The 24,039-nt window shown below is 54.7% G+C and overlaps 1 protein-coding gene across 50 annotated transcripts in view; it reads right to left on the bottom strand.

Annotated features, from left to right (window-relative positions):
- MAST3 (microtubule associated serine/threonine kinase 3) overlaps positions 1–24,039 on the bottom strand; it is a 57,516-nt gene that overhangs the window by 19,278 nt on the left and 14,199 nt on the right. For 11 of the 50 annotated variants that reach the window (XM_077978338.1, XM_028839184.2, XM_077978367.1 and 8 more), the window contains 12 exons: positions 13,275–13,363; positions 13,126–13,198; positions 12,288–12,366; positions 11,653–11,810; positions 11,395–11,470; positions 10,884–11,093; positions 10,666–10,767; positions 10,258–10,390; positions 6,518–6,576; positions 6,025–6,110; positions 4,229–4,437; positions 2,822–2,960 (listed from right to left, as the gene is read on the bottom strand). In XM_077978338.1, the coding sequence (XP_077834464.1) occupies positions 2,822–2,960; positions 4,229–4,437; positions 6,025–6,110; positions 6,518–6,576; positions 10,258–10,390; positions 10,666–10,767; positions 10,884–11,093; positions 11,395–11,470; positions 11,653–11,810; positions 12,288–12,366; positions 13,126–13,198; positions 13,275–13,363 (1,413 nt within the window). Of the gene's footprint in view, positions 1–2,821; positions 2,961–4,228; positions 4,438–6,024; positions 6,111–6,517; positions 6,577–10,257; positions 10,391–10,665; positions 10,768–10,883; positions 11,094–11,394; positions 11,471–11,652; positions 11,811–12,287; positions 12,367–12,920; positions 12,942–13,125; positions 13,199–13,274; positions 13,364–16,961; positions 17,265–24,039 lie in introns of those variants that run through there. The other 39 variants (XM_077978339.1, XM_077978350.1, XM_077978368.1 and 36 more) reach the window with 7 other exon arrangements.

Genomic DNA, 24,039 nt, shown 5'->3' with positions numbered 1-24,039 from the left:
GTGCCTGGCGAGGGAACTCATTTTTTTTTTTTTTTTTTTGAGACGGAGTCTCGCTCTGTCGCCCAGGCTGGAGTGCAGTGGCCTGATCTCAGCTCACTGCAAGCTCCGCCTCCCGGGTTCACGCCATTCTCCTGCCTCAGCCTCCCGAGTAGCTGGGACTACAGGCGCCCGCCACCTCGCCCGGCTAGTTTTTTTTGTAGTTTTAGTAGAGACGGGGTTTCACTGTGTTCACCAGGATGGTCTCGATCTCCTGACCTCGTGATCCACCCGTCTCGGCCTCCTAAAGTGCTGGGATTACAGGCTTGAGCCACCGCGCCCGGCGGGAACTCATTTTTAAAACTCTCGCGCATGTACAGTATACACTGCTAGTTAGGTTTTCCTGTGGACTTAAATATATAAATGTTTCACTACATCACAGAGTCTTACGCACCAGCTGTATGAAGTCGCGTTTCCGTGCACCTTCTGGGTGCATCTGCCACTTAAAAATACATTCCAGGCCGGGCGCGGTGGCTCAAGCCTGTAATCCCAGCACTTTGGGAGGCCGAGACGGGCGGATCACGAGGTCAGGAGATCGAGACCATCCTGGCGAACATGGTGAAACCCCGTGTCTACTAAAAAATATAAAAAACTAGCCGGGCGTGGTGGCAGGCGCCTGTAGTCCCAGCTACTCGGGAGGCTGAGGCAGGAGAATGGCGGGAACCCGGGAGGCGGAGCTTGCAGTGAGCCGAGATCGCACCACTGCACTCCAGCCTGGGCGACAGAGCGAGACTCCGTCTCAAAAAACAAAACAAAACAAAACAAAACAAAAAAAAACATTCCAGAGAATTCACTGTGTATAACCATCATTTAATGAACTATGTAGTCAGTACCTCCTGTTTGCGCCAGCTCTGTAAAGAAACAATTCTGGGCCAGGGGTGCTGGCTCATGCCTGTAATCCCAGCACTTTGGGAGGCCAAGGCAGGTGAATTAGCTAAGATCAGGAGTTCGAGACCAGTCTGACCAACATGGCAAAACCCCGTCTCTACTAAAAATATAAAATTAGGCCAGGCACGGTGGCTCACGACTGTAATCCCAGCACTTTGGGAAGCCAAGGCTGGCGGATCACAAGGTCAGGAGATCCAGACCATCCTGGCCAACATGGCGAAACCCCGTCGCTACTAAAAATGCAAAAATTAGCTGGGCCTGGTGGCGCATGCCTGTAATCCCAGCTACTTGGAAGGCTGAGGCAAGAGAATCGCTTGAACTAGGGAGTCTGAGGTTGCAGTGAGCCAAGATCGCACCACGGCACTCCAACCTAGTGACAGAGCAAGACTCCGTCTCAAAAAAAAAAAAAAAAAAATTAGTGGGGTATGGTGGCACATGCCTATAATCCCAGCTACTCGGGAGGCTGAGGCAGGAATACTGCTTGAACCCAGAAGGTAGAGGTTGCGGTGAGCCAAGATTGTGCCACTGTACTCCAGCCTGGGCGACAGAGACTGACCCTGTCTCAAAAAAATAAATAAATAAATAAATAAAATAAAGTGTTCTGGGCCAGGTACACAGTCATTGCCTAATAACTGTTCTTCTGCCTATTTTGTACACACCTGGTGCCTAACAAGTACATGCCAACCAAGAAATTGTGATATAGAAACCCAACATTAGTGTCTAAGGAGTTATTCATACTTGAGTTCCTTAGAGCATCGAGCACAGGCTCAGGTACACAGCAGGTGCCAAATACATGTCTGTTTTCTAAGCCACTTGCCAACTGCAAAATGCCCTGAAAACATGCAAGGCGCTGTTTTTTTTAGATGGAGTCTCGCTCTGTCGCCCAAGCTGGGGTGCAGTGGCACAATCTTGGCTCACCGCAACCTCCGCCTCCTGGGTTCAAGCAATTCTCCTGTCTCAGCCTCCCGAGTAGCTGGGACTACAGGTGCGCACTACCACTCCCAGCTAATTTTCATATTTTTAGTAGAGACAAAGTTTAACTATGTTGGCCAGGCTGGTCTTGAACTTCTGACCTCAGGTGATCGTCCCGCCTCGGCCTCCCAAAGTGCTGGGATTACAGGTATGAGCCGCTAAGCCTGGGCTACATGCCACGCATGTATGTGAGAAACGTCAGTTCTTGCCTCATATCTCGAGGACACTTGATAAACGGGTATTCCTTTTCCCTGTACACAGGAGGCACTCAATAAATGCAGAGGAGAAAATCATACAGGGGTTTCAAAGCAGGTGGCCCTGTGTCTCCCACTTGCCCATAGAGGGTCTGCCATGCAGTAGGTGCTTACTACATACTAGAATAACATAAACATCCTAAGGCTCTCAGTAAACACGTTCTCTTCCTTGCTTTCCTGCACTAATTTACAGCAGGTGCTCAAGACATGCATGGTCACTGTGTTTACATCTAAGGTCTTGCAAATTGCATAATCCTGTTCTGTGTATGTAGCTGGTGTCTTATAAGTGCATGTTCTCTCCCCTTGTGCTGCAGCAGCTCTGGGTGCGCAGCCCCTTCTCCTATATACAGTGTGTGCATCCTAAGTGCACATCCTCTCCCCTTGATTGGCAGCACCTCCATAAGTGCACCGGCCTTCCCCTGCATACAGCAGACGCCTATTAAGTGTCTCCTCTCCTCTCCTCTGTACACACAAGATGTTCATCATGCGCTCATTCCCTGCCTTCTTGTCAGGAGGTGCCAACAGAGCTCAGGCTTCCAAAGGGTCCTGGGATCCACCTCAGAGGCTCCGCCCCTGATCCTCTCAGGCCCCGCCGTGATCTGCTCTGGCCCCGCCCAGATCCTCTCTGGCCCCGCCCTCCCCCAGGCCCCTCTCATGCTAGCTCAGCTCACTTGTCTGGTTTGAGGTCACGGTGCACGATGCCGTAGTTGTGCAGGTACTCGAGCGCCAACACCGTCTCGGCGAAGTACAGGCGGGCCATGTCCACGGGCAGCGGGCCCATGTTCTTCAAGAGCGTGGCGCAGTCGCCGCCTGGGAGAGGGGCGGATGTAGTCATGAGGCCCAGGCCAGCGCCTCGCCCCCGCCCCCAGATTATGCCCAATGGCTACGCATCTTCCTCACTTTACCGCCTGCAAAGCGTCCCCAGTTTGTTCTGTCTCAGCGGAGAGGGTCAGGGCAGAGGAAAGGGGCGGACCCTACCTTCATTTATTTTTTATTATTTATTTATTTATTTATTCATTTATTTTTTTTGAGACGGAGTCTCGCTCTGTTGCCCAGGCTGGAGTGCAGTGGCGCGATCTCGGCTCACCGCAACCTCCACCTCCCGGGTTCAAGCGAGTCTCCTGCCTCAGCCTCCAGAGTAGCTGGGATTACAGGCGCACACCACCACACCCAGCTAATTTTTGTATTCTTAGTAGAGAAGGGGTTTCACTATGTTGGCCAGGATGGTCTTGATCTCTTGACCTCGTGATCCACCTGCTTTGGCCTCCCAAAGTGCTGAGATTACAAGCGTGAGCCACCGCGCCCTGCCTTGGCCTCCCAAAGTGCTGAGATTACAAGCGTGAGCCACCGCGCCCAGCCTATTTTTTAAATTTTTATTTATTTTATTGAGACAGAGCCTCACTCTGTCGCCCAGGCTAGAGTGCAGTGGCACAGTGTCGGCTCACTGCAACCTCCGCCTCCAGAGTTCAAGCGAATCTCCTGCTTCAGCCTCCCGAGTAGCTGGGACTATAGGCGTGAAGAGGGGTTTCGCCATGTTGCTCAGGCTGGTCTCGAAGTCCTGACCCAAGGGATCAGCCTACTTCGGCCTCCCAAAGTGCTGGGACTACAGGCGTGAGCCAGCGTGCCAAGCTGAGACCCTGCCTTCTGATTCTCCCCAGCAGGGCAACAACTACGGCATGGTCTCTTTCCCTGTACACAGCTGGTGTTTCCTAAGTGCAGGTTTGCTCTCTAACCTGGGAGTACTTTGGTAATAGTGCTTTACCTGCCTGAACCATACATCTCCCTGCCTTCACTTCTGGCCTCCAGGCCTCTGCCCATCAGTTCCCCCAACCTAGGATGGCCACCCTCCTCTTGCCTCCAGGGTCCCATCCTCACACACTCCTGTCTGGGCTCCCCCAGCCGTGAACCCCCATCGCTGGGGTCCCTACCCCAGACTGGGGTTCCTGAGGGTTCCCCAAAGCAGGGTGAGATCTCATATAGAGAACAGAACAGACCTCAACTTGGTCTAAAAATTTTCTCCCAGGCATGGAGGGGTGAGCTCCCCATCGCTGGAGGCATGCAAGCCCCAGTGACCGTACCTTCCACATATTCCATGACCATACACAGGTGGCGCCGGGTCTCAAAGGAGCAGAACATGCTGACCACAAAGGGGTTCTCGGCAAAGGTGAGAATGTCACGTTCCACAAAGACCTGCTGGATCTGGTTACGCAGGATCAAGTTCTGTTTGTTGATCTTCTTGATGGCAAAGCGCTGCCGCGTGTCACGGTGCCGCACCAGGTAGACAGCCCTGGGGACAGGGGGCCAGGCTTGCTGGGACCAGAGATCGAGGCCCCAGCAGGCACTGCAGTTCAGCTTGAGCCCAGATCCCAACCTGCCTGGCCTTTGCCTGTGCTGTGCCCTCTGCCTGGGCCACCCTTTCTTCTTACCTGGTCTCCCTCCCAGAGCAGCCACCCTTGGGTTTAAGCTGCCATTGCTGGGGGTCATATAAATGGGCTGCACATGGCCCTTGTATATTGGCCTCTAGGCTGTATGTTTCTTTTATTTTTATTTTATCTTATTTTACGTTTTTAGAGATAGCGCTTCACTCTGTTGCCCAGGCTGGAGCGCAGTCATGAGATCATGGCTCACCATAGTCTTGACCACCCGCCCCGCGCAGGCTCAAATGATCCTCCCACATCAGAAGCCTGGCTAATGTTTACATGTTTTGTAAAGATGGCGTCTCGCTATGTTGCAGAGGCTAGTCTCAAACTCCTGGTCTCAAGTGACCTTCCCACCTTGGCCTTCCAAAGTGCTGGGATTATAGGTGAGAGCCACTGCACCTGGCTGCTTGTGTCTTTCTTTCTCTCTCTCTCTCTCTCTCTCTCTCTCTCTCTCTCTCTCTCTCTCTCTCTCTCTTTCTTTTTAGACGGTCTCACTCTGTCACCCAGGCTGGAGTGCAGTGGGGCGATCTCGGCTCACTGCAACCTCTGCCTCCTGGGTTCAGGTGATCCTCCAACTTCAGCCTCCCAAGTAGCTGGAATTACAGGCATGTGCCATTATGCCCAGCTAATTATTCTATTTTTAGTAGAGATGGGGTTTTGCCATGTTGCCCAGGCTGGTCTCGAACTCCTAGCCTCAAGCGATCCTCCTACCTCGGCCTCCCAAAGTGCCTCCGCACCCAGTCCAGCTCTTTTAAAAGCCTGCTAGCACCAAGCTCAAATTTTTAACCATCCGTTTGTTTTACACACAGCCCAAATAAGCAAAATTTTAGCCACTGAGAGCCTGTTTGCTTTGCAGACTCATGAAACTGCACCCACTATCTCTGAGTCATGGATAAGATGAACTTTGTGGATTTCAAGACCCTAAGCTGCTACTGCCCCGCAGGACTCTGACCCAGAGACTCCGTGCCTGTGCTGTTGAACAACATCACTTAGACACGTAAGCCCTCTCTCTGATTCCCGTCTCCCCGGGGAGTTCCCTTGCCGGCCTCTCCCTCTCAATGGTGACTCCTGGAACCTCAGCCTCCAAAGGGCTTATGCTGTGCGGGACTTCCCTTGTATGCAAGCCTGCCATTCAAAGTAGCACCTAAATAAAACCCACTGTGTGCTACTCCCACTGGGTGGGCATCTATTTCCTTGATCAGCCCCCAAGCTCCTAGAACGCCCTACACCTGGGGCAGGTAAAGGCCTGGCTCGTGGACAGAGCACACGTGAGGCCGTAACCTCGCTATGGCGTGCCTCCACTTCCCCCTCCAGGCCTCAGGTGCCCTCTCTGCCAATTCAGGGGTGAATGTGTGAGCCCTGCTAGGGTGGGAGGGGGACGCAGGAGCTGCCTGGGCCTCAACCATCCCCTCAGGCATCTGTGAAATGGGTCTATGCAGGACTCAGGGACTCACCCATAGGCTCCGTTGCTAATGAGTTTGATGGTCTCAAAGTCGCTTTCGCATGGCTTCCTCCGTGACTGGCCGACCAGGGCGCGGCTCTGGGGGACGGGAAGGGCTCAGGGTCCCGTCCCACTGCAGAGCTGGCCAGGCTTCTCCCGCCCCCAATCCCAAACCACTGGTCCTGGTGCCTGATGCTACCTCCTCCCCTGTCCAAACTTCTCCAACTCAGCTTCTGACTTTCTGTCCTTTTTTGCTCACAGCTGTGCCCTCCTCCTGGAAAACTCTTATACATCCTGCAAAACTCACCTTTCCGGTGCCCCTCCAGCACTGCCCCCACCCAACTTCCAAGGCGTGACAGTCCCACCTGCTGTCACCTTGCCTCCAAAGTCACCGATGCTAATTAAGCTACATGCAAGACCTCGGCAAACCCAGCCCTTTCTGCGGATGCCTGGTCCACTCTGGAAAGAACAAGATGGGCAGGGGCCCCCCAGCCTCTGCTACTCACCTCCGGGGACTCAGGTGCTGGGGGCTGTTCTTCTTCAAGGTGACTCAGTGGCACCATCTCTGCAAGATGAGGGAGGAGCCTCAGCTGGGGCCTCCCTGCCTCACCCTGCATCACCCAGCAATTTCCTGAGGCCTCTAGATTTCTCACCCCCGGCTGGGGATGCGGTGCCTCCTCTTTCCAGCTCCCATGACACTGTCATGAAGCCACACCGGGGAGGCTGGATGAAGCAATGACTGAGGAACCTTCTAGAAGGGCCAGTGGGCTGCCCTGGCTCTGAAGTGCTCAGTTATGATCAAACTCAGGCTCTGAGCCTTGAGCCTGTGAACACGGAATGTGACGCAGGCCCCCTGGGTGTCAGCTCGTAACATCTTCCTCAGCTCAGGATGCAGCCCAGGTGGAGGGTCCAGTATGTTCTTGCCCCAGGCCTTGGCAGAGGGGCAGCCCCTAGCGAATGCCTGGCAAACATGGTCCAGTCACAGACCACATGTGATCTGGCCTTAGGTACACCTGGGTTTGATTCCCTGCTCAGCCTTATCTGCCTGGAGCTTCAGTTTCCCCAGTTTTATTTTTTATTCGTATGATTATTTAATTTAATTTATTTATTTATTAGAGATGGAGTCTCGCTCTGTCACCCAGGCTGGAGTGCAGTAGTGTGATCTCGGCTCACTGCAACCTCCGCCTCTTGGGTTCAAATGATTCTCCTGTCTCAGCCTCCCAAGTTGCTGGGATTACAGGTGTGTGCCACCACGCCCAGCTACTTTTATATTTATATTTTTATTTTTTTGAGACAAAGTCTCGCCCTGTCGCCCTGGCTGGAATGCAATGTCGCGATCTCGGCTCACTGCAACCTCTGCCTCCAGGGTTCAAATGATTCTCCTGCCTCAGCCTCCCCAGTAGCTGAAATTACAGGCGCACGCCACCACACTTGGCTAATTTTTGTATCTTTAGTAGAGACGGGGTTTCTCCATGTTGGTCAGACTGGTCTCGAACTCGCAACCTCAGGTGATCCGCCCGCCTCGGCCTCCCAAAATGCTGGGATTACAGGTATGAGCCACTGTGCCCGGCCTAATTTTTGTATTTTTAGTAGAGACAGGGTTTTACCACGTTGGCCAGGTTCGTCTCAAACTCCTGACCTCAGGTGATCCACCTGCCTTGGCCTCCCAAAGTGCTGGGATTACAGGCGTGAGCTACCGCACCAGGCCAAGTATGATTATTTCAGAGACAGGCTTTGCTCTGTCACCCAGGCTGGAGTGCAGTGGTGCCATCACGGCTTACTGCAGCCTCAGCCTCCTAAACTCAAGCGATCCTCCCACCTCAGCCTCTCAAGTAGGTGGGACTACAGGCATTCACCACCACACCTGGCTAATTTTTAAAAATACTTTTTGTAGAGTTGGGGTCTTGCTCTGTTGCCCAGGCTGGAGTGCAGTGGTGCAATCATAGCTCACTGCAGCCTCAAATCCCTGGACTCAAGCAATCTTCCCACTTTAGTCCCGCAAGTAGCTAGGACTACAGGCATGTGCCATCACACCTGGCTAATTGTTTTGTTTTTTTTAATAGAGACAGAGTCTCACTATGTTGCCCAAGCTGGTCTCAAACTCCTGGCTTCAAGTGATCCTCCTGCCTTGGCCTCCCAAAGTGCTGGGATTACAAGTGTGAGCTACCATGCCTGGCTGCCCCAGCTTTAAATGGGGACAGTGGCAGCTCAGTCCCACTCCAGGTATGGTCCAATCTCAGGGTCTCTGCCTATGCTGTTACCCTTGCCTGTTTCACTCTTTCCCTTGGATCTGCAACCTGATCACGTCCTGCCCTCCAGGCCTCAGTTTGAACACTACCTCCTCCCAGAGCCTCCCCTGGCTACTGCTGGACCGGGCTAGGTCCAAGTTTAATGCTACAGCTTTTGCTTCCTCTTATCCTGGCTATTTGTGGAAATGTTGTTTTGTTTTGTTTTGTTTCCCTTTTTGAGACAGGGTCTGGCTTTGTCACCCAGGCTGGAGGACAGTGCTGTGATCATAGCTCACTGCAGTCACAACCTGCCAAGCTCAAGCGATCGTCCCACCTTAGCCTCCTGAGTAGCTGGGACTACAGGCACGCACTACTACACCCAGCTACATCTTTTTTTTTTTTTTTTTTTGGAAATGTAGGCTCACTCTGTCACCCAGGCTGGAGTGTAGTGGTGCGATGTTGGCTCACTGCAACCTCTGTCTCCTGAATTCAAGCGATTCTCTTGCCTCAGCCTCCCAAGTAGCTGGGATTTACAGGCACCTGCCACCACACCCGGCTAATACTTGTTTTTAGTAGAGATGGAGTTTCCCCATGTTGGCCAGGCTAGTCTTGAACTCCTGAGCTCAAGTAATCCGCCCACTTCAGTCTCATGAAGTGCTGCGATTATGGGATTACAGGCATGAGCCACTGCACCTGGCTGGCTGTGGGAGTTTTTTTTTGTTTTGTTTTATTTTGAGACAGAGTCCCGCCTGTCGCCTAGGCTGGAATGCAGTGGTGTGATCTCGGCTCACTGCAACCTCCACCTCCAGGGTTCAAATGTTTCTCCTGCCTCAGCCTCCCCAGTAGCTGGGATTACAGGCACACACCACCACACCTGGCTAATTTTTGTATCTTTAGTAGAGACAGGGTTTCACCATGTTGTCCAGGCTGGTCTTGAACTCCTGACCTTGTGATCCACCCACCTTGGCCTCCCAAAAGTGCTAGGATTACAGGCATGAGCCACCGCGCCCGGCCGGCTGTGAGAGTTTTTGACCGTCTTCTTCTATTTTTTTTTTTTTTTTTTTTTTTTGAGACGGAGTCTCGCTCTGTCACCCAGGCTGGAGTGCAGTAGCACGATCTCGGCTCACTGCAAGCTCTGCCTCCCGGGTTCATGCCATTCTCCTGCCTCAGCCTCCCGAGTAGCTGGGACTACAGGTGCCCACCACCGTGCCCGGCTAATTTTTTGTATTTTTTTAGTAGAGACGGGGTTTCACCGTGTTAGCCAGGACGGTCTCGATCTCCTGACCTCAGGTGATCCACCCGCCTCGGCCTCCCAAAGTGCTGGGATTACAGGCGTGAGCCACCGCGCCCGGCCCCAACTGTCTTCTTCTTACCTACGGGTTGTCCTGTTTGACTCCAAGTCCACTTTCTGGGCCATAGTAAAGGCCACAGAAATTAATAAAGCCATTTGTGAATTTGCAGGACAAAGGGAAGGCCACTGCTAACACTGGTCCCCAGGCTTCCCGGCCATCTTAATGTGGCATTTGAGGACACTGAGGCCCCTGGGCCCCAAAAGATCAGTGGGTCTCAGCAATTCCCACAGGCGACCAAAGAGCAAGGTCACAGAGAGACAAAGAACAGTGTGGTGGTTCTGGAGTCGGATGGGCCTGGGTTTGAATCCTGGCTTCATCTGCTCTTTTCTTTTTTTTGAGACAGGTCTCACTCTGTCGCCCAGGTTGGAGTGCAGTGGTGCGATCTCAGCTCACTGCAACCTCCATCTCCTAAGTTCAAGCAATTCTTGTGCCTCAGCCTCCCGAGTAGCTGGGATTACAGGCATGCGCCACCACACTTAGCTAATTTTTGTATTTTTAGTAGAGAGGGGGTTTCACCATGTTGACCAGGCTGGTCTCGAACTCCTGGCCTCAAGTGATCTGCCCGCCTCAGCCTCCCAAAGTGCTGGTATTAAAGGTGTGAGCCACCGTGCCTGGCCTCCATCCGGCCTTTCCCAGCCTTGGTTTCCTCTTCCCATCCCAGCTTACCCTCCAGGGGGTCCTTGGCCAGGCCCAGCTGCCCAATGATGTACTGTGGAAGGTCAGTCTTAATGCCTTGGCCCTCCCGCGCATGGCCCTCAGCCGCCTCCAGCAGGTGGTAAAACTCCTCAGGGTCAAACTCCTAGGGGCACAGGAGGGCTGGTCACCCGGGGCTTGGTTCCACCTGCAGGCCTCTGCACATGCTGTTCCCTCTGCCTAGAGCACCCTTCCCAGCTCACCCCCTGGGTCTCCGCTCCCGATCCCTCCTCAGGGAAGCCCATGCTAGCCCGACAGCACCCTGCGTTCCTCTCAAAGCCCTACACAATGGCAACTGTCACTTGTATCTCGGCAGGACTGTCGTGGTCCCAATCTCAGTTCTGCCCGGATCCCAAGTTGGCTGTACAAGAATAAACTTACCAGACACTCCAGCAGCCGAGCTGGCCGCGAGATGATGATTAGCAGTTTCCGGACAAGCTGGACAATGAAGCTGACCTCCTCACTGTCCGAGCGCTCATGGGCCTGGGGGAGGTGGGTCGTGGCATCACCCAGAGGTCCTCAGCACCATCTGGCCCGGGGACCCCCTTCGCTCCACGTCCCACTGCATGCAAAACCTCAGCATGCGAGAAACCACGCACATCCTGCAGAAGCCGCTCCAGCTTCTCCTGCATCTCTAGGAAGTAGCGGGAGGTGACGAGGTTCTCGCCAGACTTGGCCAGGCAGTCTCGGGCCAGCTCGACGATCTGGTGGTGGATGAAGCCCAAGACGCCATCAGCCAGCGCCAGCCGGGCGCCAGGCGCGTAGGCCGTCAGGAACTCCTGCAGACGGCCCTCCATCTGTGCTGTGGCCTGGGTGGGGTGAGACGGGGCGACCTGGTCAAGGGTGGGGCTGGAGTGACACGCACAGAACGGGGCAGGAGAGGCATGGTTGGGGAGAGAGGAGATGGGGCGATTGGGGCGATGGGGGCGATGGGGGCGATGGGGTGGGAGGGCTGGGGCAGGAGGAACAACATGTTTCAGTGGAAGGGGAGGGAAAGACAGAAATGAACAGACTGGCAAGGGGGACACAGCCAGGAAGACAGAGTTCCATGGAGGGACAGCAATGTGGAGAGAAGCGCAGGGGCTGGTCCAGCCGCCAGGCGCTGCCCACCTTGGGGAACCTCTCCCGGTACACATGGTTCATCATGACAATCTCATTGTCGAAGGTCCCCGTTGCGCGGCCCGGGCTGAAAGGAAGACAGCTGGCTTGTGATATGGGACCTCAGACCAACCCCAGGGGAGGATGTCGGGGCTCTGAGCCAGGGTTGAGGGACAAGAATCAGAGGCTAGGGTGGAGGAGGAGCCACAACTTGGGCCTCCACACCAGCCCAGGGAGGGGCCGGGGCTAGGGCCAGAGGTCGAGGCCCACCTGAGGCTGCGAGAGCGGGGGCGGAGGCGGGGTGACCGGCCGCCTTCCTCATCAAGCACGTTCTCTGAGCTGCGGAAGTGCTTGGACAGGAAGTGCAGCTCGTCTGGCGTCGGCTGGAAGGGAAGCTGGTGGAGACGTTCCCGGGAGGATGAGCTTGACTGGTAGAGAGTGGTGGGGATTAGAGTCATGAGTTCACTGTCAGTGGTGTGGCCAGGACCCCAGCACCACCCCTCAAGGGCCAGGCTGTCTGCTGGTCATCAGATGGCCATCAGATGGTAACATTCTTTCTCCTGTCTAGTTCCTATGCATCCCTCAAAACCCTAGCTCTGATGCCCCCTCCTCCAGGAAGTCCTCCCTGTCTGTACCCCTGGGCAGCCCCAAGTCCCCCTCTGGCCAGGCCCTGATCCCATAGGCTGGGGATATCTGTATCTCCCCGACTGGGGTCTATTTTGGGGCCAAGGCTGGGTCTTCTCAGGGGACCCTGCATTTTCCAGAATGGGGCATGCATGGAGGAAGTAGCTAGTATGGTTGCTGACCGCACAACTACCCAACACCTTGAAGAAAACACACAAAGATGTGTCCCCCCCCCAACCCGGCATCTGCCTGTCCGTCTGCCAAGGTGGGGCTATGGGTACCGAGAGGGTGGAGCTGGGTGTGTTGGTTCCATAGCCGGAAGATGGGAGAGACGCGAGGGACCATCTTCTGCCGTCTGCCCTGGAGAGGGGAACAAGAACAGATGGAAGGAAAGCCTGGCCCCTGTGGTTTGTGGGGACTAAGAGCAGACACTGTGGCCAGCCAGCATATTCCGGCCCTGTTGTAGGAAGGATCTCCTGAAAATAACCAAGAACCGAGACGCAGGCTGGCCAAATCCACTGCACGCTCTCTCTCTCTTCAGGTACCTACCTCTTCCAGAAAGCCCCCCGTGACTCCAACTGCCACTGTGTCCCCTGCCAAAGCTTCAACCTCTGAGCTGTAGCTTCTGGGGCACGCATTGGCCACCCCCTACCAAACGGAGGACTCCCCAGGGGCTCAGGGCCGGTCGCCCATTTGCAACCATGCCCTCAGCCTGCAGCGCAGAGCATACACACAGCAGGTGCTTAATGAACGTTGTTGTATGAATAAATAAATGAAATGCAAGCGTCTGGCACATGACAGGCACTCAATCAGCTCTTGTTAAGTGAATGAATGAATGATTTCTTTAGTGAGTTAATGATTCTTAGGGCTATATCCCCCCATGACCACCCACCCCCTGGGCTGGTTGAAATTACCTGTCTGTGCGTGGGATGTGGCTGCAAGATGGCATGCATTTGTCAGGGATGGGAGCCAGAGGGGGAGACCACCACCAGATGGGCCAGGGGAGGGGAAAAGGTGAATGAAATGAATGAGGGGCCAGGTCTAGCCCCCGAGCACGTGCCCCTGCCCAACCCCTGCCCGTGGTGCCCGCACTGTCTCCCAAAGCTGGCAATCACTCACCTCCGGGCAAAGGGGAAATTGAGGGCAGAGACAGCCGAGAAATTCCGAGGACTATCCAAGGGGCTGCTGCCTGCTGAGGAGGAGGTGGGAAAACTGAGTCAGCGGGGCAGAGGCAGGACACAGCACCCGCTGGCTGCTCCCACACTCACCCGTTGGGACTGACAGTGGCGACAGGGGGCGGGAGAGGGTCGGGGAGGGCGTTCCTACCACCAAGCTCTTGCGGTTCCCGCTGCGGCAGCTGTGGGGGGAAAAGGGGACAGGGTAGGCGGCTGCCCAGGGCCCTGCACTAAGCCACCTGCCCAGCCTAAATCACACAGGCAGCCCGTTCTGGAGAAGGATGGGATGTTGGACATGGCCACTCCCACTCTGCCCCCAGGTGGGTTCCCCCATGGCCCTTAGCCAGGTCTTTAAGGCCCAGGAGGGAGTCACCCCTTGACTAACATTCCTTATTATTGAAACTACTGCTGGCCAGGCATGGTGGCTCATGCCTATAACCCCAGTGCTTCGGGAGGCCAAGGTGGGAGGATCCTCTGAAGCTAGGAGTTCAAGACCAGCCTGGGCAATATAGCGAGACCTCGTCTCTATACAAAATTTAAAAATTAGCTGGCTGTGGTGATGCACGCCTGTAGTCCCAGCTACTCAGGAGGCTGAGGCAAGAGGATTGCTTGAGCCTCAGGAGGTCAAGGCTGCAGTAAGCCATGATCGTGCCACGGCACTCCTGCCTAGGTGACAGAACAAGGCCCTCTCTCTTAAAAAAACAAAAACAAGGCTGGGCACAGTGGCTCATCCCTGTAATCCCAGTACTTTGGGAGGCCAAGGTGGGTGGATCACCTGAGATCAGGAGTTTGAGACCAGCCTGACCAACACAGAGGAACCCTGTCTCTACTAAAAATACAAAATTAGCTGGGCATGGTGGTGCATGCCTGTAATCCCAGCTACTTGGGAGGCTGAGGCAGGAGAATCGCTTGAACCCGAGAGGTGGAGGTTGTGGTGAGCCCAGATCGCACCATCGCACTCCAGCCTGGGCAACAAGAGTGAAACTTCGTCTCAAAAAAACGAAACAGCCGGGCGCGGTGGCTCAAGCCTGTAATCCCAGCACTTTGGGAGGCCAAGACGGGCGGATCACGAGGTCAGGAGATCGAGACCATCCTGGCTAATATGGTGAAACCCCGTCTCTACTAAAAACACAAAAAACTAGCCGGGCGAGGTGGTGGGCGCCTGTAGTCCCAGCTACTCGGGAGGCTGAGGCAGGAGAATGGCGTAAACCCGGGAGGCGGAGCTTGCAGTGAGCTGAGATCCGGCCACTGCACTCCAGCCTGGGCGACAAAGCGAGACTCCGTCTCAAAAAAAAAAAACAAAAACGAAACAAAACAAAACACCCAAAAATTAGACAGGTGTGGTAGTGCACACTTGTAATCCCAGCTACTGAGGAGGTTGGGGCAGAGAATCGCTTGAACCCAGGAGGTGGAGGTTGCGGTGAGTTGAGATAGTGCCATTGCACTCCAGCCTGGGTGACATGAGTGAAACTTCGTCTCAAAAACAGTAACAAAAACAAACACAAACTATTGGCAGTGTTGTTATTAACAGCAATGGCATGAAGTGCTTCTAGCCTGATGGTGGACACTACATATGGCCAGGAGCCCCCGGCCCAGCTTTTCACGGTTCTGTGTTACAGTCCCACCCCCACACCTTTCCCTGTACCATGGCTACTGCCAGCAGCACCAGCAAATCACGTGGACCAACCACACCCTGGAGCCCAGATATGGGCTGAGACACCCCATTCTATACACCCCTCCTGAAGCCCCTGCTCCCATCTCTTGACAACCCTCCTTCTTCCCAAGATGCCCCTAAAATGCCAATGGGACTCAACTAGAAACCCTAAATGCAGTCTCTTTCACAGTCCTGCCTGTTCTGCTGAACTTTTGCCCACATGTTGTCCTCTTTCCATCCCAGTTCCCTTCTGGCCACCAGATACCTGGCCCAGGTCTCTGACACCCTGCCTGGCCTCTTCTCCCACCTGAGCCCTGGCCTCAGCCCACACCTTGACAGAAGGAAGTTGGGAGTGACACCATCTCCCGCCCCACCAGAGCAGTCGCCCGGCAACAGCTCTGCTCCACCAGAGCATCAGCCCACACACCCCAAGCCGCCAACACAGCTCAGCGGTGGGAGAACCTCGCGGGGAGGGAGAGATGAAGTCTCGGGGCCTCTGAGGTGCAGAAATGGGGTCCCAGGCAGAATGCTCAGAGCAGGTCAATGCATGGGAGAACAAGCATACGATCATCAAAGGACACAGGTGACAAGGTGGACAGGGAGAAGAGGCCCAGCCTGTCTACGTCTCCACATATGGCTGCCCCTTGAGCCTCAGTTTCCCCATCTCTACCTTGAAGGATGAAACCTACTACATCCAGTGCTCAGCTCTGGGCCAGACTCGGGTACATACGCTGTTGTCTTTGCCTACACAAGGCTCACAGGGCCTGGCTCACGCTGGGAGGGCAGGCAATGCTTCCTGAGTGAATTACATCCCCAACATGTGCCAAGCCCAACAAGCCCCAGAGTTGGGAGCGACCAGCTGAGCCCATTTCCCAGACTGGGAAACTGAAGCCACAGATGTCAAGAGTCACAGTGATTGTCTCCCAGCCTGAGCTGCAGAAGCAAAAGTGAAACCTGCAGGTTTCTGCAAAACTTCCTGCCAACCCCTCAATGCATGCTCACCTGGCTGTCTCCGCATCCTCTCCCAGCCCCTCACCTGGTTCCTCGCCCCCACACTGCACCACCAGCACCCTCCCTCCCCGATCCTGCTGTATCACTTGCTGCTTCCAAAAGCATTTGGGAAAAACACTGAGTTGCCCTCCCTCCTGTTCTTGGGCGAGGTCTTCTTGAAAACACGGCCAAGGGTGAGGCCTCAAAGGACAACCAAGCATCATCTGTTCACTTCCCAAGCATCTATGCAGGGCTGACTCTTTGTTCAACTCTTCCTGGAGGAGATCCAGGACCTCGAGAAGTTGCCATTTGAGAACCATCCTCTTGGTACCCAGGACACAACAGAGAGAATGTGGCAGAAAGCAGGGGCCTGAAGCCAGCCTCCTGCACCTCATCCCTCTGGTACCCATATCCCCCCTTCAGTGCTCCCCATGATCTTGGAGGGAAGTTTAAGCCCTGGACTCAGCATTCAAGGTCTTTTGGTAGCTAGTCCCACCACCCAGACTTTGCCCCAGTCCAGCACCAATGAAAAACCCAAGCACAGAGAGGTTAAGGAGCTACTTGAGGTCACACAGCCTGGTAGTGGCTGAGTCGAAATTTGAACCCAGGTCCGGTAGAATCCACAGCCCTCATTTATCCTCTCTGCTTTTCAAAAGAGGAAACTGAGACTCCAAGAGAGATAAGGCTTTGGAGGGGGTTAAACTCAATTATCTGGACTCCTGACACCCCACCCAAATGCCAGCCTCGTGCAGTAAATATTTGCTTCTGAGCCAACATTTCTGCTGAATGGGCCCCCAGGGACAGATCAGCCTCAGTTTTTCCAAGAAGTTTCTCCCTGGTTCTGCACAGCCCTGGACACCTGGGTTCAAATCCTAGCTCAGTCTCAACTCACTCCTGTCTGTCACCACCCCAGCTGCGACGCTGGCGGACAGACACCCCAGTACAGGGAACGAGGGGCGAAAGGAGGGTGCCAGGGACCCCAGGGGACACCTCGATCCACAGGCGTCCTCCCCCCTTCCCACTGCTGCCACAGACAGCCACTCGCCGTGGTCCCCGCCACGCGGCCAGGACACACTTCTGGCAACTCCTGTTTGCTCGGCCGGCCGCCGAGCCTTCGCCGGCGCCGTGCCCCCTACCTCTTGGAGCGCTGCAGCAGCGCGCCTTTGGCCAGGCGGCTGCGATGGCCGGGAGCCGCCACCGCCGTCCAGTAGCTGGGGTCGGACATGCTGCTTCCCTTTGTGCCGCCGCCGCCGCCCGAGGCCGGGAAGGCGCGGGGGCGCAGCCGGCGGCGGCGGGGCGCGAACCTCGGCGGTGGGATCGGCCCCGGGAGCCCCGCGGAGCCGGACAGGGAGGGGGGCGCACAGGGCTGCGGGGTTGGGGGGGCGGCGAGAAGGAAGCGCGCGCCCCCGAGCGCGGCCTGGAACTCCGCCCAGGCGAGTGCGGGGGCGGGGCCGTTGGGGGCGGGGCCTGCCGGAAGGCGGAGCGAGCGACGCGGAAGCGAGGCCCTGGGACCCGCGTGCGGGCGAGTGGGCGGGGCGCTGCCATGGCCGCGGGCGGAGAGGCGGAGCGTTGCTAGGGCCGCGGGCGGCTGAGGCCGGGCGTTGCTACGACCGCGGGCGGCGGGGGCGGGGAGTTGGCAGCACCTTAACCTCGAGCCAGGGATAGGCATTTTGGCTCCTTTCTGCTAAACTGTAAATCTAATTACTCCCTCCTTTTCCTCTCTCCCGGGGCACTGACCCCTTCTCAGTGCGGCACCCAAGACCCACCCAGCGTCCTGGCCTGGCTCATGCTACCACGCCCACCGTGGCCCCACTGCTTGGAATCTAGCTTGGCAAGACAGCGTCCTCTCCTCTGAAAAACCCGCTTTCGTGTCTGTCTGGCTCTGTTTTCCCCAGGTTGGGGACTCCTTGGGGTCCCAGCAGCTCCCAGCACCGGAATGGCACAGAGGGTGTGTTTGGCAAATTGAGTCGGGGCGTCTGACATGCTCTGCCTCTGTGTGGCGGGAACGGCCATCAGCCCTGCCTCAATTAGGAATAAGCCACCTGATTAAACTCCAGCCTCAGTCTCCTCAACTGTGAAATTGGAGGAAAACTGGACTGACAGTGAGGATTACACAAATCAGATGTAAGGGGGCGCTTCCAAGGGCACCTGGTATATGTTCCATATCTATATATAATTTATAAACGATAGCATCAGGCTAACTTCCAGGCCTCTGTTTCCCCATGCATAACATCCCCCGTATTGAAAATCTGAGACACAGAGCCTGGTACAGGGCTGAGGGTACAGTATGTGTTCACTATGGAAGCCACTATGGAAGCAGAAGTGTCTCCCACTGTAGGGACTGAATTAATGCTTCCTCCTGTCATGACAGCCCAGGCAAGTCAGGGGCAGTGTCATCATGAGGGGTGCCCCTTCCTGGGCCCCAGGACACTTTGGGACCCAGTCCAGGCCCGATGCTGGAGCCCGGGCTTCATATCTAAAGAGACGATTTTTTTTCTTTCTTTTGAGACAGAGTTTCGCTCTACTTGCCCAGGCTGGAATGCAATGGCGCAATCTTAGCTCACTGCAGCCTCTGCCTCCCGGGTTCAAGCGATTCTCCTGCGTCAGCCTCCCAATTAGCTGGGATCACAGGCGTGAGCCACCATACCCAGCCTCCATCCTGCTTTTCCCAGCCTTGGCTTAAAACCAGCCTGGGTGAGGCCAAGTGTGGTGGAGTGCAGTGGCGCCATGTCAGCTCACTGCAACCCCCGCCTTCCTGGGTTCAAGCGATTCTCCTGTCTCAGCCTTCCGAGTAGCTGGCATTACAGGTGTGCACCACCACGCCCAGCTAATTTTTTGTATTTTTAGTAGAAACGGAGTTTCACCATGTTGGCCAGGCAACTCAAACTCCTGACCTCAGGTGATCTGCCCGCCTTGGCCTCCCAAAGTGCCAGCATTACAGGTGTGAGCCCCCGTGCCCAGCCAACAGGAAACAATTCAATGAGCAAGATAATTTCGGCTGGGCCTGGTGGCTCATGCCTGTAATCCCAGCACTTTGGGAGGCCAAAGCGGGTGGATCACCTGAGGTCAGGAGTTTGAGATCAGCCTGGCCAACATGGTGAAATCCAGTCTTACTAAAGATACAAAATTAGCCGGGTGTGGTGGCACGTGCCTATAATCCCAACTACTTGGGAGGCTGAAGCAGGAGAATTGCTTGAACCCAGGAGGTGAAGGTTGCAGTGAGCTGAGGTAGCGCTATTGCACTCCAGCCTGGGCAACACGAGCAAAACTCTATCTCAAAAAAATAAATAAATAAAAATATGAAAGAAATAGCTGGGCATGGTGGCACGTGCCTGTATTCCCAGGTGCTCAGGAGGCTGAGGCAGGAGAATCACTTGTACCCAGGAGGTGGTGGTTGCAGTGGACTGAGATCTCACCAGTGCACTCCAGCCTGGGTGACAGAGCGAGACTCCGTCTCAAAAAAAAGAAAAAAAAAGAAAAAAGAAAAAGATAATTTCAAACACCAAGGCTGAGAAGGGAAAAGAAAGGACAGAACACTGCAAGGGGCGACTTTAGCCATAAGGCCTCTCAGAGGAGGTAACACTGCAGCCAGCCAGAAATGGAGGAGGAAGGAGCTGGCTATGCAGAAAGCGCATCCCAGGCAAAGGGCACAGCTCTCTGAGGCAGCACTGAGGGCAAAATGCCAGAGGGGCTGACCACATGAGTGTTGTGGGCTGCAGGGAAGAGTGCAATTTTATTGTAGGAGCAATGGGGAGCCATGGAGGGTGCTTGAGCAGAGAAGGGGTGTGATCTGGACTATGTTTGTAAACCCCCTTGTGTCTGCTATGGGGAGCAGACTGTTGGGGGACAGGAATGAAGGTAGCAGGAGGCCAGTAAGGGGCTGGGACAATGTCTGGGAGGGGAATATTGAAGCTATGGGGAAAAATGGGTGGGTTTGGGAGTGTTGAGACCAGGGGAGATGGTGGTTTTGAGACCACCAGAGATGGTAATGAGGATGGGAGTGGTCACCTATGACCCCCAGGTATGCAGCCTAAGCCTCCTGTGGGCTACAGATTCTCCTGAGTCTGGCTGGGGACCCAAGTGGGGATGGGACCACAGTCTCCACTTGCTGTCACTACGTGCTGAGCCACCCCATATGCACGGGGACACACCTTTGCATACACACACACGGCGCTGCCCCCTCGTCCCCAGCCACAGCTACACCCAGTAACACTTACACACCCCCTATTACATACACCCACTGCCCTGACATCTGTAGCAGGGAGAGAACCTTCTCTCATGCTCACTTGGCCTCAGTTTCCCCCTCTGCAAAACAGGGCTGCAGCTGACAATCCAGAGAGCCTGCTGCCACGGTGAAGGCCTTCTATGAAAGGTTGGCTGAGCCACTGATCTCTGGTGTCAGTCCACTGCTCCTCAGATCATGCCCTTGCCCTGCTCACAAACCCTCCATGGCTCCCTATTGCTCTTACAGCAAAACCACATTCCCGGGTGAATCCCTCTCCCAGGGGTCATATCCTAGCCCTGTCCCTGACAAACTCTGTGACAGTGACATTTGACTCTCCCTGCCTGTGCTCTGACTGTAAATGCCAAAGTCTCAGGTAGATATACAGACACCCCTCTTCACTGGCCCCTTTTTAGTGGGACTACCCCAGCGCTTCCCACCTGCCCATACATCTGTGCCCCTCCCAGCACCACACTCTATGGCTCCTAGTGCCCTAGGTAGAAAATCCACATTCTTCCTGCCCTTGGCATTTGAGGCTCCAGAAGGAATGTGTGTCTAACGATGCTGTTCCTGCCTGGAACAGCCACTTTGTCTATGAGCGCCCAACTCATCGCCTTCTTCAACACCACCCCCAACCCCCAATGCCATCACCACCACAAGGACAGCCCTCCCAGATACTGCCCATTCATCTAAGCCACATGCATTAACTGAGCACCTGCTGTATACACCCTGGGCTTGCCCTGAGGCTACAACATGACCAGGACAGATAAGGTATGGTCCCAGAGAGGCTGTCAAACCTCTGGGCGAGAAAAATAACTGGATAATCACACAAGACAATATGGAAATTGAATCTCTGGGGTTGGCTATGTGCCGTGGCTCATGCCTGTAATTCCAACACTTTAGGAGGCTGAGATGGGCAGATGGCTTGAACTCAGGAGTTTGAGACCAGTCTGGCCAACATGGTGAAACCCCGTCTCTACTAAAAATACAAAATTGGCCGGGCGCGGTGGCTCACGCCTGTAATCCCAGCACTTTGGGAGGCCGAGGCAGGCGGATCACGAGGTCAGGAGATCGAGACCATCCTGGCTAAAACGGTGAAACCCCACTTCTACTACAAATGCAAAAAATTAGCCGGGCGAGGCGGCGGGCGCCTGTAGTCCCAGCTACTCGGGAGGCTGAGGCAGGAGAATGGCGTGAACCCGGGAGGCGGAGCTTGCAGTGAGCCGAGATCGCGCCATTGCACTCCAGCCTGGGCAACTAAGCGAGACTCTGTCTCAAAAAAAAAAAAAAAAAAAAAAAAAAAAAAAAATTAGCCAGGTGTGGTGGCACATGCCTATAATCCCAGCTACTTGGGAGGCTGAGGCAGGAGAACTGCTTGAACCCAGGAGGTGGAGGTTGCAGTGAGCTGAGATATCGCACTACTGCACTCCAGCCTGGGTGGCAGAGCAAGACTGTCTCAAAAAAAAAAAAAAAAAAGAAACAAAGAAACAAAGAAAATCCCTGAGGTCTGGATAGGGAAATGGACACGTATAATGCATGTTATACTCCATGTTTGTGGGGCCTGGAAGGAGGGGGTGGTTGGGGAAGGCTTCCCATCTGAGGCTGAGGCCTTGATGAGGATGTGACGGAATAAAAAAGGAGGGAATGGAGTTCTGGGCAGTGGGGACAGCAGGTGCAAAGGCCCTGAGGCTGGACCAGCCTGCATTCTGGAGGATCAGCCCAGGAAGCCATGTGGCTGGAGCCAAGTGAGCAGTGGGGAGACGGATAGAGTGGAGGCAGGGAAGTTGCAAGGCCAAGCACGATGGCTCACGCCTGTAATCCCAGCACTGTGAGAAGCCAAGGCGGGTGGATCACCTGAAGTCAGGAGTTCGAGACCAGCCTGGCCAACATGGTGAAACCCCATCTCTACTAAAAATACAAAAAATTAGCCGGGAGTGGTGGCAGACGTCTGTAATCCTGGCTACTCACGAGCCTGAGGCAGGAGAATCACTTGAATCCGGGAGGCGGAGGTTGCAGTGAGCCAAGATCGTGCCACTTCACTGCAGCCTTTGCAACAAGAAGAAAACTCTGTCTCAAACAAACCAGTAAAACATCCAAATGTTAGCTGGGTGTGGTGGTGCATGCCTGTAATCCCAGCTACTCAAGAGGGTGAGGCAGGAGACTTGCTTGAACCCAGGAGGCGGAGGTTGCAGTGAGCAGAGATCACACCACTGCATCCCAGCCTGGGCAACAAAGCGAGACTGTCTCACACACACACACACACACACACACACACACACACACACACACACACACACACACAAAAGAGGCAGAGGAGTTGCAGAGGCTGGATCCTGTTGGGACAATTATGAGCTTATTCCTAGGATGCTTGGAACACATGGCAGGCAGGGACCCATTTCCCTGCCAGGGACCCATTCCCCCTGGCAGGCCCAAGGCAATGTGGCTCTGCTGCCCCCTGGTGGTGAGTCAGGTAGCCTGGTGGGCTTTCTCAGCCCCAGACACTTCCTCCTTTCCCTCCCAGTTAAAACTGGTCAAATCTGCTCAGTGGCCTCCAATCCAAGGGTCCCTCCCTTCATCACATCCTCACGTGGGATGGAAGCCAAGGATTTAGACAGTCAGATCTGGCCTGAAACCTTCCTAGGATGCTCCCAATAACACATTCTGAGGTCCTGTGCCCCCGTTTTCTTCATAAATGGGGGTGATGGCAGTCTCTGCTTCCCATTGGATGCCTCAACTTGGTCCTGGATGTTGTCCTAGCCACCTCCTTCTCTCTGGCCACTCCATTCCTGGCCCCAGCAGACCTTTCTCCCCTCAAGGCAGCCACAGAGGCTTAAAAAATATTTCGGGGGGGTGCAGAGTGGCTTATGCCTGTAATCCTAGCACTTTTGGAAGCCAAGGCAGGTGGATCACCTGAGGTCAAGAGTTCAAGACCAGCCTGGCCAATATAGTGAAACCCCACCTCTACTAAAAATACAAACATTAGGCCGGGCATGGTGGTTCAGGCTTATAATCCTAGCACTTTGAGAGGCCAAGGCGGGAGAATCACTTGCGGTCAGGAGTTTGAGACCAGCCTAGCCAACATGGTGAAACCCCATCTCTACTGAAAATACAAAAATCAGCTGGGAGTGTTGGCATGTGCCTGTAACCCCAGCTACTAGGTAGGCTGAGGCAGGAGAATCACTTGAACCCAGGAGGCGGAGGTTGCAGTGAGCCGAGATGGCACCACTCGACTCCAGCCTGGACAACACAGCAAGACCCCTTCTCAAACAAATAAATAAACAAACAAAAAATTAGCTGGGCATAGAGGCACACCGGTAGTCTCAGCTACTCGGAGGCTGAAGCAGGAGAATCACTTGAACCCAAGAGGCTGAGGTTGCAGTGAGCCGAGATCGTGCCACTGCAGTCCAACCTGGGCGACAAAGTGAGACTCTGTCTCAAAAAACAAAAACAAAAACCCCACCACTTCGGTCCTGCCACAGGACATTTGCATATGCAGTACCCACTGCCTGGTGCCAATCTTCCTTTAGCTGTGCCCAGGCCTTGGCTCAAACATCACCTCCCCAAGAGGTCCCTGTCTGAATGTATCTTGTTTATCCATTCGTTTTATCACTGAATTCCCCAAGCGGACTGAGAAGCCATTGATGGAGGGACTATGTTTTCTTTATAGCAATGCCTTTAGCGCCTGGATCTCAGTAGGTATCTCATAGTGCTTGGTGCCCGAATGAAGCTACCTCCCTGTTGCCCAGCACGCAAATGTGGGCTCCATATTGTTCACTCTTCTCCCCATTAAAGGTCTGTGGATGGCCTGCCGTGTGGCTTATACCTGTAATCCCAGCACTTTGGGAGGCTGAGGCAGGTGGATCACTTGAGATCAGGGGTTTGTAACCAGCCTGGCCAGCATGGTGAAACCCCATCTCTACTAAAATACAAAAGTTAGCTGGATGTGGTGGTAGGTGCTTGTAGTCCCAGTTACTTGGGAGGCTACAGCAGGA

Source organism: Macaca mulatta, chromosome 19 (assembly GCF_049350105.2).
Source record: "Macaca mulatta isolate MMU2019108-1 chromosome 19, T2T-MMU8v2.0, whole genome shotgun sequence".
NCBI classification, from domain to species: domain Eukaryota; kingdom Metazoa; phylum Chordata; class Mammalia; order Primates; family Cercopithecidae; genus Macaca; species Macaca mulatta.
The sequence above is the reverse complement of the archived record's forward strand: the minus strand, read 5'-3'. Positions and strand labels throughout refer to the sequence as shown.